The sequence below is a fragment of the Sarcophilus harrisii genome, chromosome 1, assembly GCF_902635505.1.
Source record: "Sarcophilus harrisii chromosome 1, mSarHar1.11, whole genome shotgun sequence".
Taxonomy (NCBI): Eukaryota; Metazoa; Chordata; class Mammalia; order Dasyuromorphia; family Dasyuridae; genus Sarcophilus; species Sarcophilus harrisii.
In genome coordinates, this window is record NC_045426.1 from 559167740 (window position 1) to 559183573 (window position 15834).

The 15834-nt window shown below is 35.7% G+C and overlaps 1 protein-coding gene across 2 annotated transcripts in view; it reads left to right on the forward strand.

The window, feature by feature from the left end:
• The window catches only part of RPP40 (ribonuclease P/MRP subunit p40), a 40046-nt gene extending 34698 nt beyond the window's left edge, over positions 1 to 5348 (forward strand). For both annotated transcript variants that reach the window (XM_031946912.1, XM_031946913.1), the window contains 3 exons: positions 2691 to 2889; positions 3026 to 3160; positions 4492 to 5348. In XM_031946912.1, the coding sequence (XP_031802772.1) occupies positions 2691 to 2889; positions 3026 to 3160; positions 4492 to 4690 (533 nt within the window). In that variant the 3' untranslated portion in view covers positions 4691 to 5348. The remainder of the gene's footprint in view (positions 1 to 2690; positions 2890 to 3025; positions 3161 to 4491) is intronic.
• The last annotated feature ends 10486 nt before the right edge of the window (positions 5349 to 15834 follow it).

Here is a 15834-nt window from a genome sequence, read left to right on the forward strand (position 1 = left end):
CTAATTTTGTGTGGGTTATACATTTGTGTAGGTGTGGCTGATATGTTTCTTAAACTGGTCAGTCATGTCATAGAAGAATCAAGTTATTCTTTAATCATTGAATGGGAACCAAGGATTCTCACTCTGTTTCTGCCTTGCGTGTCTGTGTGGCATAAAGTATTGCTGTCTACAACCTGCCTTTACTCCTAGAAGACCCTTTAGGATACTAGTCATTGAATCATGGAATCAAATCATTGCAAGAAATTTCTCTTTCCTCATCATGGTTAATAAACAACAATTCCTGGTCTCTAGAAAAAAGAAAGGGGTGTTAGCAGCTGCTAGACTAAGCTTCTTTGATAGATTCCTGCATCCTATTCCCTAACATTCCTTTTGTTATGTTGTAATTGTACTGTTCAAAGCACCCTGTGCTACCAACCTTTATGGCTTACCTTCCTGTTCATTATATGCCACTTGCTATACAGAGTGCTTTTCCCCCTCCAGAACTATATCTCCTCAGTGTGTCTCACTTAGGAAAACATTCTAATTAAATTAGAATTATAAATTTAATTTATAATCAATAAAATACAATATTTGCATTTTATAATTTATACATTATAAATGATAAATTTTTTAATATAATAAAAATTAAATAAATTAAAGCACATAAATGAAATTCTGCTACAATATCAATAACAACCCCATCCTTTTCCACTGTCCTCCTAATGCCATTCTAAGGAATTTCTAATGGGAGGAATTTCAGATAATTATGTGGGGAGATACTTTTGGATAGGAAACTTTCCATACATTTCATTAAGCAGCTTTTACCTAGACTGAAGGGAGGACCAGAAAGGAACTCTTCATCCTGAGCTCTCTCCTTCCAGCTCCTCCAAAAGATTCCTGAGGCAATTATATGACTATTGAAATAGGGCACTTTGCTGCCTTCCCAGCCAGGAATACTCAAGGTCTGCAGGAATCATCTGGTCCAGCCTGTACTTGATATCCCTGATAAATAGTTATCCAGTTACTGTGTGATGAAGAGCTCATTGCCTTCCACACTTATTTCCACTGTTTTAATGTTCATGTTTACGACTTGTGTTTTTTTATTCTAAATCAGAATGGACTTGGGTTTGAATCATAGCTCTGCTCCTTACGGCCTTAAGCCTCAGTCTCCTGTAAATTGAGGGGTTTAGGCCAGGTTTCTGAAGTTCCTTTTAGCTCTAAAGACTATGCTCCTCATGTTCTTCTGCACACTTCATACCTTCTCCTTTGAGAAAACATTCTTGGTGTTAGTATCTAGATGCTGATTTGATGTGATGTGTTTTTAAATATTTAAGAAAGACTGCTCATGAAAAATGCAGGTGGTCAGAAAGACCCGAGGTGAGGGTCATGGAAGTCCTTGGGCAGGAAACGGTAGGGGTGCTCCTCAGTATGGCTGCAGTACCCAGCTATGGACAGTCCAGGCCCAGGAGCTCGAGGCCCTGTCAGCTTGAGATTCCAAACAGGGGCCAAAAGATTCAATGCTCCAAACCTCAAAATGAGGGGAGGACTGATGGTTCTGCCCCCCAGGCTTTTTGTAAAAAGCAAATAGTATGGGATGGTGATTTATGATTTCATATGCAAACTTTTTTGCATTCTCTACATGTAGGAATGCTCTTTTTTGTGTTTAAATTGAATAAAAAATTTAAGTATTTTTAAAACTTAAAAATCTCATACTCTGTGCCTTGCTTTATCTATTGGAGATCTTGCATATAGTACTTGCTTAATAAATATTTGCTGAATTATTAGTTAGTCTTTGATTTCCAAGGCCATTTGTTTGAGTAAGGACTTTAGTTTTTATTAGAACCAGCCCCCAAACTAGTTTTCTATTATAAAATGTAAGGCTTATGGAATGAAAAACTTTAATGTGACCTCTCTAAGCTCTTAGACATTGTGCACCCAAACAGAAGGCTCTCATTTGCTGAATATACTCATCCAATCCCTTCAGAGTTCCTAGTTTGTTTTGGGACTTACTGGGAATGGGATGGTTTTTTGCGTGTTTCCAAACATAATTTTTGGAACTTTGGAAAAAGACAAGAAGAGAGAAGAAACTCCCATCCCTAGCTAAGCGTGCATTCTCCCAGCTCATCAAAAGTGTGCTAGTCCAATGTGAAAGTGATGCTGGCCAGTCTGTGGTCAGCCTTATTTTGAAGAACAGCCCTTTCCATCCAGACTCCTTATTTTTAGGTTCCTGAGGGCAGGCAGGTAAGCACTTATCTCTAGAACTAAATTATGTATATAGCTCAACTATCCATTGTTACTGATTTTTAAATGCCAACTTAAATGCCACAACAATACTTTGTGATTTGTATTCTTGCTGTGTTTTCTTTTAAGGATAATCTTGAAACCTATTGCTTTGTGTGACAGTGTGCTGTATGTGAATTATGAATTTTATTTCACTCGATCTAAATTGCCATGTTAAGCACATAATTGGTTTATCTAGCTTGGCATGCAATATCAGCTGGATTTGAAACTGTTTTCTAGAGTCCAGTATGGAGCTCCTGAACAAGATCTTAATGGTTTTGAATACAGGCCTTGGGATATTTTAACCTTTCTCTTCAAATTTTTCTCTACATCATTCAAGAACACCAATAGAATTGTTTTGGTGGGATGTTGTTGTACTTAGTGATTTTAAATTGACATATTTCTAAACAACGGTATATGGTGTGTTTAAGGTACAGAACAGTCAACAGTGATGTCATACTTTTCCAAATACCAAATTCAAGAGCATCAGCCAAAAATAGCATTTAGCACATTGAGAGATCTTCAGTGTCCATTGCTGCAGAGTGGAGAACTTGAGGGAAAGCCTGAAGAATCCTGCAGTGCACCAGAACTGTTTGACTGGCTTGGTGCTGTCTTCAGTAATGTAGAATTGTAGGTATCAGGAATGGCTCTGCTCTTATGTGGGGCCTTCTCTTAAAAAAACAAAACTGCTCTTATTCCATTGAATGATTATGTAGCAAATGCCATTGTATAGTTTATGTCTCTCTCTCTTTTTGTTTTGTGGCAGAAATAATCAGTCATTCAGTTTTGTATCAACCTATTGCTGTCCTCAACCAAGTGTATTGGTAGAAAAAGCTTATTTGTGCACAATCACTGGCTTCATAGTATCTGAGAAGATAAGCCTGTTACTGGAACAACTGTGGTGAGAAAAATTTTGTCTATGCAGATGTGTTGTTTTAATGATATCTCTCTTGGACCTTAAATTTTATTGCTTAGAATTGTAGAATTCCTTCTCAAATGCCTTTTTTCCTTCTTTTGGTCTCTTGGGATAGTAATATTGTCATCTTAAGTGATATTCTAGAATTATTATTAGGAATAGTTGTGATGAAATATCTTATTTATTTTTGGAAAAGAAAACATAAAAAATGTTTGTTGGAAGCAAAGTATTAATTTTTTTAAGGTAAATTTATTTTTATGACTCATTTGCTGCTTAGTAGTTACCTTACACTGGTAAGCTTATATTCTACTTTTTTAAAATAATTGTTCAAGGGGCAGCTAGGTGATACAGTGGATAGAGCACCAGTCCTGAAGTGAGGAGGATCTAAGTTCAAATCTGGTCTCAGACACTTAACACTTCCTAGCTGTGTGACCCTGGACAAGTCACTTAACCCCAATTGCCTCAGCAAAAAAAAAATGTTCATTTGATATTAATAGAGACGAAAACTTATTGTATGCCTGCTACATTAAGTGTTGGTATGAAACATACTCATCATTTCAGGTAATAGTAATAAACTCAGATCACTTGTTATTAGAGTTATCCATTCAATAAGCGCTTATTTAACACCTGTATGTTATGTGTTGTGCTAGGCACTAGGATAATGAGGCTAAATAAAGCACTCTGCGTTGATAAATAAAGTCTCTGCTATCTGGAGTTTACAACAAAGAAGAAACTTGCTACCTAATGTACCAGTTCAATCTAGCAAACCTTGTTCAACTTAGTTTTTATTTATCAAAACAGATTCCCTTAATATTTTTTTGAACTTTAAACATTTATCAAGTTTATCTTTTGCTTTTTCATTCCAATATGATTTCTGTTCTCTCACTCATGTTAGCATAGTACTTTAATTCCCTGTAATAGAATTGTAAAGGCACTTAAAGGAGGAACGATGAGGTCTCATTGTTTCAATTAAAAAAGTGTATATAAACATAGCAACAATGAAGTCTGAATGCCCAGGGAGGGGAACGATTATTGTGCACTTCACAGATGGCTCATTGTTAAATGTATTTCTGGCTGAGTAGGGTAACTAGTGGAGTATGTTTTATGTGTATTATACCCATTTATGTTTTTTATATTTACAGAAGGCAGCAGGAGTTTAATGAGCATCTTCTTAGTGCTATACTCTAAAGTTAGCATTTTGACTTCTTTGATCAACAGATTCATTGGTTATTCTACATGGGCAAAGAGGATTTTTCAAATGTTCGTATTCCTTCTTTATCTCTCTTTAACTAAAGCTTTTTTCCCCTCTCTTTTAGTCACTATTTTGATGACCCAAAGTTAACTCCTTGGGTCACCTTGTCTGTTCAGGGCTTTGCAGACAGCCCTGTATCTTGGAGAGAAAATGAACATGGATTTCGAAAAGGAGGAGAACACTTGTACAACTTTGTGATTTTCAGCAATCAGGACTACTGGCTTCAGATGGCTGTGGGAGCCAATGATGACTGTCCACCATGAGAATAAAGATACTTGTGATTTTTTTTCTCTGGTACATTTTGGAAGCCTTCATTCCAAGGAAGTTGCATATTTAGGATGTTTATATAACATGATTTGTTTTTATACCAAGACTGATGTTTTGTTTTGAGGTGTTGTTTGCTGTGGTGACCAGAATTTTTCCCCCAACAACCTTTTTAAGCTAATTTCAGAGTTTTGGGATAACCTGATGAAATGACTGCCAATTATTTTGTGTTTTTGTAAAACATCTAATGCTAGTGTTGCTTCTCTGCAGCTGCAGCGAGCCAAGACTGCGAGCTGCTAGGCCAAGGGCTGTGTAGGACAATGAACTAGCAAAGCCCTGCAGCTTGTAGAGAACCAGCTCTCTGGTTTGTTTGTGTGAACTGAGAAAAAGAAAAGATGAGCTAAACCCCAGGCCCTCATGTCTCAGGCAAGTCAGCCAGATTCAGCACCTGGTGATTTAACTGGAGGAAACAGCCCCAAGCACCAGTGAGAAGATCTACTTTTAAACACACTGTATGGTTGTGATTGGTGATCCAGTGATCAAGGTGAACTCCCTTTTGATTGGTTAAAAATGACCACTTGGGTATGAGTTGATATTTATTAAAGCCAGAGATAAAGTTTTTTCTGCAGCTTCCAAGGTATGCAGTACTGATTACAGCAAAAAGATTATATTCATCCAACACAGAAGTTTTTAACTCAGGGTTTGGGTATTTGTTTTTTAAAAAAATATTTTGATAACAATACTTCAAAATAATTGCTTTTCTTTAAACTTATTCATTTTAATAGTATTTTTACCCTAATCACATGTCAAAACAATTTTTAGCATTCATTTTTACAAGACTTTGAGTTCCAAATTTTTTCCCCTCACTCCACTCCCCTCTTCCTAAAATGGTTATTTTATATAAGTTATACATGTTATCATGTAAAACATAGTTCCATACTAGTCACAGTTGTGAAAGAAGAAACAGATCAGAAGGCAAATAGGATTTTTCAAATGTTCTTATTCCTTTTTTATCACTATTTTATTAAACCTTTTTTCAGCATCTATATGACACAATGGATAGAGCATTGGCCCAGAAAAACCCAAGTTCAAATTCAGCCTCAAATACTTAACACTTGCTAGCTGTGTGTGACCTTGGGCAAGTCAGTTAACCCCAATTGCCTTGCCAAAAAACAGAGAGAGAGAGAGAGAGAGAGAGAGAGAGAGAGAGAAGTATAGTTCATCTTGGATCATTATGTTGCCGAGGAGAGCTGAGTCATTCATAGTTGATCTTCCCACAATGTTGTTGATACTGTGTACAATGTTTTCCTGGTTCTGCTCATTTTATTTTGCATCAGTTCATACGAGTCTTTCCAACTTTTCCTGAAATCTGCTAATTTATTATTTCTTATAGCTTGTTCAGGCATTCCCCGACTAATGGGCATCCCCTAATTTTCCAATATTTTGCAACCACAAAAGTTGCTATAAACCTTTTTGCACATGTGGGTCCTTTTCCCTCTTTTATGATCTTTATGGTACATAGAACTAGTAGCGGTATTTCTAGGTCAAAGGGTATGCACAGTTTTGGGCATATTTCCAAATTACTCTCCAGAATGATTGGATCAATTTACAATTCCACCAATAGGGCATTAGTGTCCCAATTTTCCCATATCCTTTTCAACATTTATCATTCTCCTTTTTTATCGTATTAGCCAATCTGATAGGTGTGAAGTGGTATCTCAAGAGTTGTTTTAATTTGCATTTTTCTAACTAAAAGTGATTTAGAGCACTTCTTCCTATACCTATAGGCAGCTTTGATTTCTTCATCTGAAAACTGCCTGTTCATATCCTTTGACTATTTATCAATTGAGGAATGGCTTGTAGTCTTATAAATTCAACTCAGTTCTCTATATATTTGAGAAATGGGACCTTTATCTGAGACATTGTCTGTAAAGATTGTTTCCTAGTTTTCTGATTGCCTTTTGATCTAGGTTTTGCACAGGTTTTGTTTGTGCAAAAGCTTGGTATTTAATATAATCAAAATCATCTATTTTACATTTTGTAACATTCTCTGTCTTTTCTTTGTTCATGAACCTCCAACTCAGTTAATTTCTCCTTTAAGAATTTGTATGCATATATTGGTACACATTTTTAATTTTGATATTACTTCATTGTCTATGGTACATATATTTAATTTTGATATTACTTCATTGTCTATGATACCTTTTAGCAAACTGTAGTTTCCTTCCCTTTTTAATTAGATCTATTTTTGCTTTTGTTTTGTCTAAGTTCAGGATAATTTCAGGATTGCTACCCCTAATTTTTTTTTTTTTTTTACTTCTGCTGAAGCATAATAGATTCTGCTCTAGCCTCTTATTTTTATTCTCTGTGTAAATCTCTGCTTCAAGTGTGTTCTTATAAATAACATATTGTAGGATTCTGTTTTTTAATCCATTCTGATATCTGCTTTCATTTTATGGGAGAGTTCACACCATTCACATTCATAGTTATGATTCCTAACTATATTTTCCTCCATTCTATTTTTCCTCCTGTTTGTCCTTTCTCTCTCCTTTCACCCTTTCCCTCCCCAACAATGTTTTGCTTCTGCCTACTCCCTCCCCTGGTCTTCCCTCTTATCTGTAAGTTTCCCCACATATCCCACTTTATGCATTTAAAAATACTTTTCTGAGAAAGAGTCCATAGACCCTTTCACTAAATTGCCAAAGGTGTGCCATGACACACAAAGGTTATTTTAAAATCTTTCTTCCATTTAATTGTTGACCATTCTTCTAGTTTCTAATAAAGCAAGCATGTATGTCATCCCAATGGACTGTAATTTAAAGGAAGTTGGGACCATACTTCGATTGGGAGCCTACAATCACATTTTAAAGCTGGATGTCTCATTAGAAGTCATCTTACCCAACCTGTGATTTTAAAGCAAAGGAAAGTGAGGGTCAGAAAGAGTAAATGACTTCCTCAGAGTTAAATAGGTTATGCGTCAGAGCTGTCAGGCAGTCCAAATATCATGACAATAAATCTAAATTCTTTTCATGGTAGTGCAGGCTGTACTGTTCACTTGTGAATGCCAGTTCAAGTATATCTTGTCTCTTGCGAAAGGTGTGTTCTTAGAGAATATATCTGTAAATGATTTAAAAATAAAATTCTGTTTTTTCATTTATTTGTGTTTCAAGGTACTTTCATTTTCATTTTTGATAACTCATTTCCATCGTCTTTTGTTTGTTTCTCTGTGTATTCCTTCTTCTGCTTTTGTGGCCTATGACACTCCATCTCCAACTGGTTATTTTTACTTATTGTTTCACATTTTTGGAATGCTCTTCCCTCTCCATCTCCAACTGTTTCCTTCCCTGCTTCCTTTAAACCCCCCCACCCCCCCAAAATCTTGCCTTCTTTGAAAAGTCTTTTTTGGTTCCTCTATGAATACCTTCTTTTTATTGATTAGTTCCTATTTATCCTTCATATAACTTGTTTATATAGAGTTGTTTATATGTTGTCTTCTCCATTAGACTGAGCTCCTAGAGAAAAGGGACTGTTTTTTGCTGTTGTTGTTGTTGTTTTTTTTGTTTTATCATCAGTACTTTTGCCTAGGGCTTAGACTGATTGTAATGCTCCATTCCAAGTAGGTACATATTTGAGTCTCTATTTCTAGGGATTTCGTCCCTATGTTCATCTCTGTAAATTGCTACTTTGATGCCTCGTTGTGGAAGGGAGGTGACTTTGGATTCTGAAAGGTTATGAGAGCAGAACACAAGCTCCTTCTATCATGCTTGAAAAGCCTCAGACAGATTGAATAGGTTCTCCAGTGACCACCTTCGCTAAGCAGAAGCAGTTCCATCACCAGTTGGCTGACCACTAGATGATTAATTGGCCTTCAGCTATTTTTGACCCACTTTTTTCTTCAGGGACACAGGGACAGAATATCAGAACATCAGGGCAGAGAGTGTTAAACATCATACCACACAGACTATTTGTAAACATTAATGTAACTATCTATATTTTAATTGGAGAACTTTATCCTATGACAAGTTGAGAAGAAAAATTTCTGGTGGAACTGAATTAAATCAATATTGATATTTCCCATGTACATGAAATTAGGAGACCAAAAAGAATTGCAGCTAATTGGATGAATGATTCACAGGTCTTCAGAAAGGCAAAGAAAGGAACGGGCAAAATTGTTTTTATTATTTATCTAAAGGTAACAAGTAGCATTGTATACTTGGTATTCTTGTATGATAAACATTTGTAAAAACAACAGTTCAAAGATTGATATAGTTATATACCAACATCTATTTCATAGGAGGGGAAAGGCCTTAAAATTAGAAGGCCTCACTTCATATCCCATCTCTGATGATGATTACCTCACCAAATCACTCTCAAGTTTTCTCATCTCTAAAATGTTACATTAGATTATTTCTGAGATTATTTTTAGTTTTAGATTTATTATTCTACAATGTAGAAAATTCTGTCAAGTCCATAAAACTCTAAATTAACATTTATTTTTTTGTTATCTTTAAATATTTTTCCAATTACATATAATGACAAATTTTAACATTTTTAAAATTCTGAATTCCAAATTTTCTCCCTCCTTTCTTCATCTTCTCCCTTTAAGACACTAAGGTTTGATATGAGTCATGTTATGAAAAAAGAAACCAACCAAAAGGAAAAAAAAAACATGAAAAAAAATGAAAATAGTATGGCTTTGATCCGCATTCAGTCTATCAATTCTTTTTTTGGATGTGAACAGCATTTTTCATCATGAGTCCTTTTGGAATTGTCTTGGATCATTGTAAGAATAACTATGTCATTCATAGTTGACCATTGTACAATGTTATTGTTTCTGTGTAAAATGTTCTAATTCTGTTCACTTCCCTTTGCATCAGCAAATCTTTCCAGGTTTTTCTGAAATCTGCCTTAACATATTTTAATATTCAGTAACTTCAAAGCAAATTTGGTATTAGGAGAAGGCAAAAAAAAAAAGTTGGAATTTATTATTTAGGAGTAAGAAATAAAAGAAACTAAAGACTGAAAGACCATGCAAAATCCTCACACCTGTTTATCAGAAATACTGTCTTCAAAACCAAGCATAGTGACCCATAACTTAATTATGCTAATAGGGAGGCTGAAGTTGGTGGATCTCTTGAGTTGCAAAAGACAAAAACTGATCAGATTTCTACACTAAGTCTAGCACCAATAAGATGAGCCCCAGGCAAGGGATGGAGGAACTGGGTTGCCTAAGGAGGGGCAAATTGGCCCAAGTCATAGATGAAGTAGTTCAAATTCCCATGCCTATCAACAGATACTTAAGCCTATGAGAGATCACTCCATTACTAGCCTGAGTGAAATAGAGAAGCTCAGTCTCAAAATAAGGGGATGACGGGACAGATGTGGAACAAAGTTAATTCCAAAAAAAAAAAAAAATGATGTAAAATTTATTAAATCAGGAAGTGGTAATCATATCAATCAACTGTGTAGTCAGGTCTTCAAATTTATAGACAATGATAAAACTATCAATTTGGAAGAATAAACGAAAATGAGAAAACAGCATGCAATTAAAATAACTCCAATGTTGTCTATTTAAATAAACTGTTGACGCTTTTCATTTTCAAAAGAGCTTAATGCACACAAATCAATTGACACAACAAAGAGACCAAAAGAGCTAAAGAAAAAAAGATCTCAATTTAGCTCCCATGTTTTATACCTTCATGTCACTGAAGTCAAATAGGTGTTGGCCACACCTTTGACCATCACTGATAAGGGTCTAATTGCTATAATCAAGAATGACTTTTCAGATAACTACCTACCATTCTATATTTCTCTAAATGGACACTCACTGCAACAAGACAGTTCTATTTTTCTAATTGATCCACTCCCCCACAGTGGATGTTTCAAGCCTTAATGCTTAATGTTTCAAGCCTTGTGCAGCCTGTCTGCCTATCACCTCAACTGGGACTGTGCCTCATATTTTACTGGGAAAAACAAAACAAAATACCAGAGGCCATTCACTATGAGCTTCTTCCTCATTCCAACTCTACATTATAAAAAAAAAAAATCCCTTAATTTAATCCCTGATTTTCTTTTCCTTAACTCTTTAATAGAGGTGAACGATTTTTTTTTTTTTTTGGATGAAGGTAACTATTAATTTTTGAAGTGGACTTTTTTTTAATTAAAGCTTTTTATTTCCAAAACATGCACGGATACTCTTCATCATTCACCCTTGCAAAACCTTGTGTTCCAAATTTTTTCTCCTTTACTCCCACTCCTTCCCATAGACAGCAAATAATCTGGTATGTTACATATGTGCAGTTCTTCTATACATATTTTCACAGTTATGCTGAACAAGAAAAGATCAAAAAGAAAAAAATGAGAAAGAAAATAAAATGCAAGCAAACAACAAAAAGAGTGAAAATACCATTTTGTGACCCACACTGTTCCCACAGTCCTCTCTCTGGGTGTAGATGGCTCTCTTCATCACAAGGTCATCAGAACTGGTCTGAATCATTTCATTGATGAGAAGAGCCATGTCCATCAGAATTGATCATTGTATAGTCTTGTTGTTGTGTACAATGTTCTCCTGGTTCTGCTCACTTCACTCAGCATCAGTTCATGTGAGTCTCTCCAGGCCTCCTGATCATTTTTCATAGAACAATAATATTCCATAACATTCATACACCGTAACTTATTCAGCCATTCTCCAACTGATGGGCATCCACTCAATTTCCAGTTTCTTGCCACTATAAAAAGGGCTGCCACAAACAGTTTTGCACATGTGGGTCCTTTTCCTTTTTTCATGACCTCTTAATTGTCAAATCCAAGTTTCCCCCTTAGGCTTCGTCCTTCTTGGTCTCTCTGAAGCATAGGGCCTGGCACATAGTAAGTACTGGCTAATTAAATACTGATTTGGCCAACAACGTTTGTTCTCCTTACTAAATAGATATAAGAAAAGAACATGGCTTTTAAAAAATGTGTTATGATTACTGCAACAAACTTTTCTTCAGTGGAATCATTTCATTTAGAATCTAATATCACAGTACCCAGTTATCAACATATGCAAAAATGCTACTAAGGAAAACAATGATAGAAGGAAAAGCTGTACATGAGAAAGATCTATACTAAAACTTACTGTTTTCATTGTATTGAAGAATTGATTTTCAAGATTTCTGAAAGAAGGGAAGATATCAAGTTTTTTAAAAAATTATAATGGACATTATTACTGCCTCTTCTCTCACACACAAAAAGGCAATTTAAAAAAATAACTATTGAAATTGTACCTACTTTCCCATCTCTACATTTTTTTTCCCAGAATAATCTATGTAAATATTAGGAACTTTTTAATGAAATTATGTAGAGAACAGACAAGCTTTCACAAATGACATTTTAAGGCAACTTTCATCTTTATTCACAAATGACTGAAAGGTGTAAAGAATGTGATATACCACAGCGTTCTTTGTTTATTATAAAAATACATTTGAGTCAGTAGAGCCAAATTCTCTCCTAGAGGCTCTCTTTCAATAAGGTGTCCTCACTAAATATGTTAAAACCATGAAATTCCTGGTAAGATGCAACAACAAAGAACTTTATTTAATCCTCTGATCGTAAATGTCAAGCAAGGCATAAAGTAGGGAAATAATATATACTCACCATAGGTATTTGCCACTGTTATGGATGATGTCCAGGACAGAGTCCAGTTGGAAGAAGGGTTCACTGTAAATGGTGACATTGAACATTGCAGAGCCCCCAAATGAGATTAACAGTCACTTAAGAGAATCCAGAATAGGAAAAAAAAAAAAAAATGGATGAAGAATGTCTGTTGTTCTAACTATGGCTTTCAGTTCAATGTATAATCCAAAGAGCTGGTCTGTTAGTACATATATCTCAGCCAAGTGCAACTGAAGAACAATGAACTAGATCCAGCATTGAATGGAAGAAAACAGGCTAGATTGCATTTGGGAAATTGTGCAGTGCTCTTTAATGATCCTAAGTCTCTCTCTGAAGCAAAAACCTTTTACAATAGCAATTTAATTCGAGGGGTACTATATGACTAAGAGTAATAGAGTACCAGAGTCTTTCAAGACTTATCGTTTTGGGTCACTCACAGGTCAATGGAGAATTGTATGGTAGGATTCAACAGTTTGTAGCAAATTTACAACAAAGAATTGCATGAGAGAACTCTGCTGCTAAAGAACAAAACTGCCCTCCCCAATGTCTGCTATGTGATTCCCTCTTAGCCATCTATCACAAGCTACCCCTCCTGCAGTGTACCACTCCACACCCATCCGCCCCTTTCACTGTGCCCTGTTACTCATACACTATACTTAATAAACCTCCTCATTTGAGACCTCTTCCTTTTTTTCTCCTTCCATTTTCTGGTACTCATCACACCTGGCTACTTCTGCATAATATTCCATTCCTGGATATCCTTTCTATCTACTCTCATGCATACCCATCCTCTTACCTCCAAACTCCCAGTTCCAACCCACTGGCCCTGATAGAGGAATTAGAATAATGGTTCCTCACAGTTCCAGACATCACTCAGCAATTTCTCCTGTTTTAAAATTCACTATATGTATATATCACCCAATATGGTGATTGCTGGCTATTATCTACTGAACTCCAAGATTTTTTTTTTTCTCTTTCCTCAATGAATTCAGTGTCTTCTGCCCAACTCCTGCCCTCATTCAAGGGACTTTAATTCATTTTTACACTTCCTCAGAATGCCTGACTTTAGCTCCCCTAAGTCATCTATAAGAATTGTGTAGACAAGGTTTTGTAAGGGTGAATGTTGAAAATTATCCATGTATATATTTTGAAAATAAAAAGCTTAAAAAAAATAATTGTGTAGAATTATTTTTGTTTTTGCCTTGCTAAATGTTAACTGTATTCTGACAAAATCAAGATTAAAATATACATACATACAACGTATACACATCAGCTTGTAGGCTGCATCTAGGATAGATTAAAGTAGATAAATTTGAATTAAGAAAAGAATGGCGTTACAGATCTACATGGAGCAAAACTATCAAAGGAGAGTTTTGAAGGAATCATAAAATACAAAAACTATTTCTTTGTGCTCCACGTGTTGATCATGTGGAAACAATCCTAACCCACATATATATGGGGTTAAAAAGTCGGATTATTTTTGAATCATTATAGCATAACTTGGAGGCACTTTGGGGACCAGAGAAACCGCTACAAATTTATTCTGTGGAATCTGGATGAGGGAAAAAATGAATGTCTCCTTTGGTTACAGACTTACTGCTGTATTCATCATAATGAACAGATAAATTCAACCTATTAAGATGGAAGCCAAGGGCTGTATGCCATTTCTAGAGAAGTGGACAGAAGCCAAAGGAATGGCTGACAGATGACTTGCCACCTCCAGCCACGAAGGGGCAAAACATGTTCTGTTTTGGTCTGAAACTAGTGTTCCCTTTTGATTTTGAAGGGCTTAGGAAGCGTTTCCCCAATGGCTGGGTCTGCCCTTTATATACGAGATTCAGCAACTTATGCTTGTTTTGTTCTTTTAGGCTGAATGGTTTTTACTGAGCATCTGTTGTGCTGCTCATCCTGCTCTGCAGCCCCTTTGCCCCTTTCTGTTATCTATTATAGTGACTAGGGCGCTTGTCTGCTCTTATTTCCCAGATTGCAATCCCCTGGTGGGCAGCAACCACATCTAATGCCTCAGTTGCCCCCGATTCCTGTGTGTGTTCTAAGGAGATGTTATCAGCTGCAATAATAAGTGATAGCTATAATATTTTATATAATAAAATTATATTTTATATATTTAATATATTTTTATTTTAATATTATTATTTAATAAAATATTATGTTTTATACAATAAAAATGATAGCTAATTTATATAGGGCCTCCTATGTGCCAGTCCCTGTGTTAAGCACTTTACATATATTATCTCATTTTATCCAAACAATTACCCTGGAAGAGTTGTGTGTATACTTCATATACAGAAACAATCTCTCCTACGTGGGACTCCATAGTCCATGTACTAGGGCAGATAGGTAGAGTGCCAGACCTGGAGTCAGGAAGTCTCATCTTCTTGAGCTCAAATCTGGCCTCAGGTACCAGCTGTGTGATCCTAGTCAAATTACTTGATCCTGTTTCCTCATCTGTAAAGTGAGCTGGAGGAGGAAATGGCTCCAGAATCTTTGCCAAGAAAATCCCAAGAGGGTCGCAAAGAGTTGGACCCAACTGAAAATACTCAACAACAACAAAACCCAGGTATGGAATCTCTTTTAATGCTTTCTTTATAAAGTGAGTTAATGGTCTTTAGACAAGAAATAATAAGGGCTTATTGATATTCTTAGTTGGATTACTTTTTTTTCTTTTCTACCTGTATTTGAAGAAGAAAATAATGTTAAAACAAACTCCATCAAAAACAGCTTCAAGCATCTGGATGCTACTAGACTCTTTCCTTGGGGATAGAAGGACAGTTAAAGATCAGGTGTGTGATGGGGAGTGTCTGAGCAAGGACTAGGGTGGAAAAACTGCTTCTGGGGCTCTCTCTCAAGGAATATAGGAAGAAATAATTATATTCCTTCAGACTTCTTATTCCAGCTAATGAGAAAAGTTTGAACCCTTTCCTTTAAACAGAACTTGCATCTGGTTCTTATTCCAGATAACAAATACTCTGAGTTTTAGGAGACTCTTCTTTTAGACCAAGGCAGCTTAACATAGCCTTCAGTGTAACAGACCTAGATAATATAGATGGAGTTTAAGAATGGGAGAAAAGCATGTGTAATCTCTGCCATCTATAAACAACCATTTATTTGCCATGGTCATTTTTAAAGAAAGAAAAGAAAACAGATCTGTATTTCTAGTTAGTGAGGAAAGGAAGTGGGTATGATACTACATCATGAATAGAAAAATATCTCTTTCTTTTATTTTTCTACATTAAACTTGTAAGCTGGTGCCCTCAAAGAGAAATGGAGGTGATCTTGAGTTCTTAAAGGCTATGCCAGCTGGAAATAAGCTTTGGCAGTTAATTTATTTACTTTCTATGTACGAGGGACTATACTAGGTCTTGGGAATAGAAAAATAGAAGTAAAACAAAATTTACATTTTATAGGAGAAAACAATATAGACATGTAATATGGGAGCCAACTTGCAGCAGGTGAAGATATTCTTTTTTTC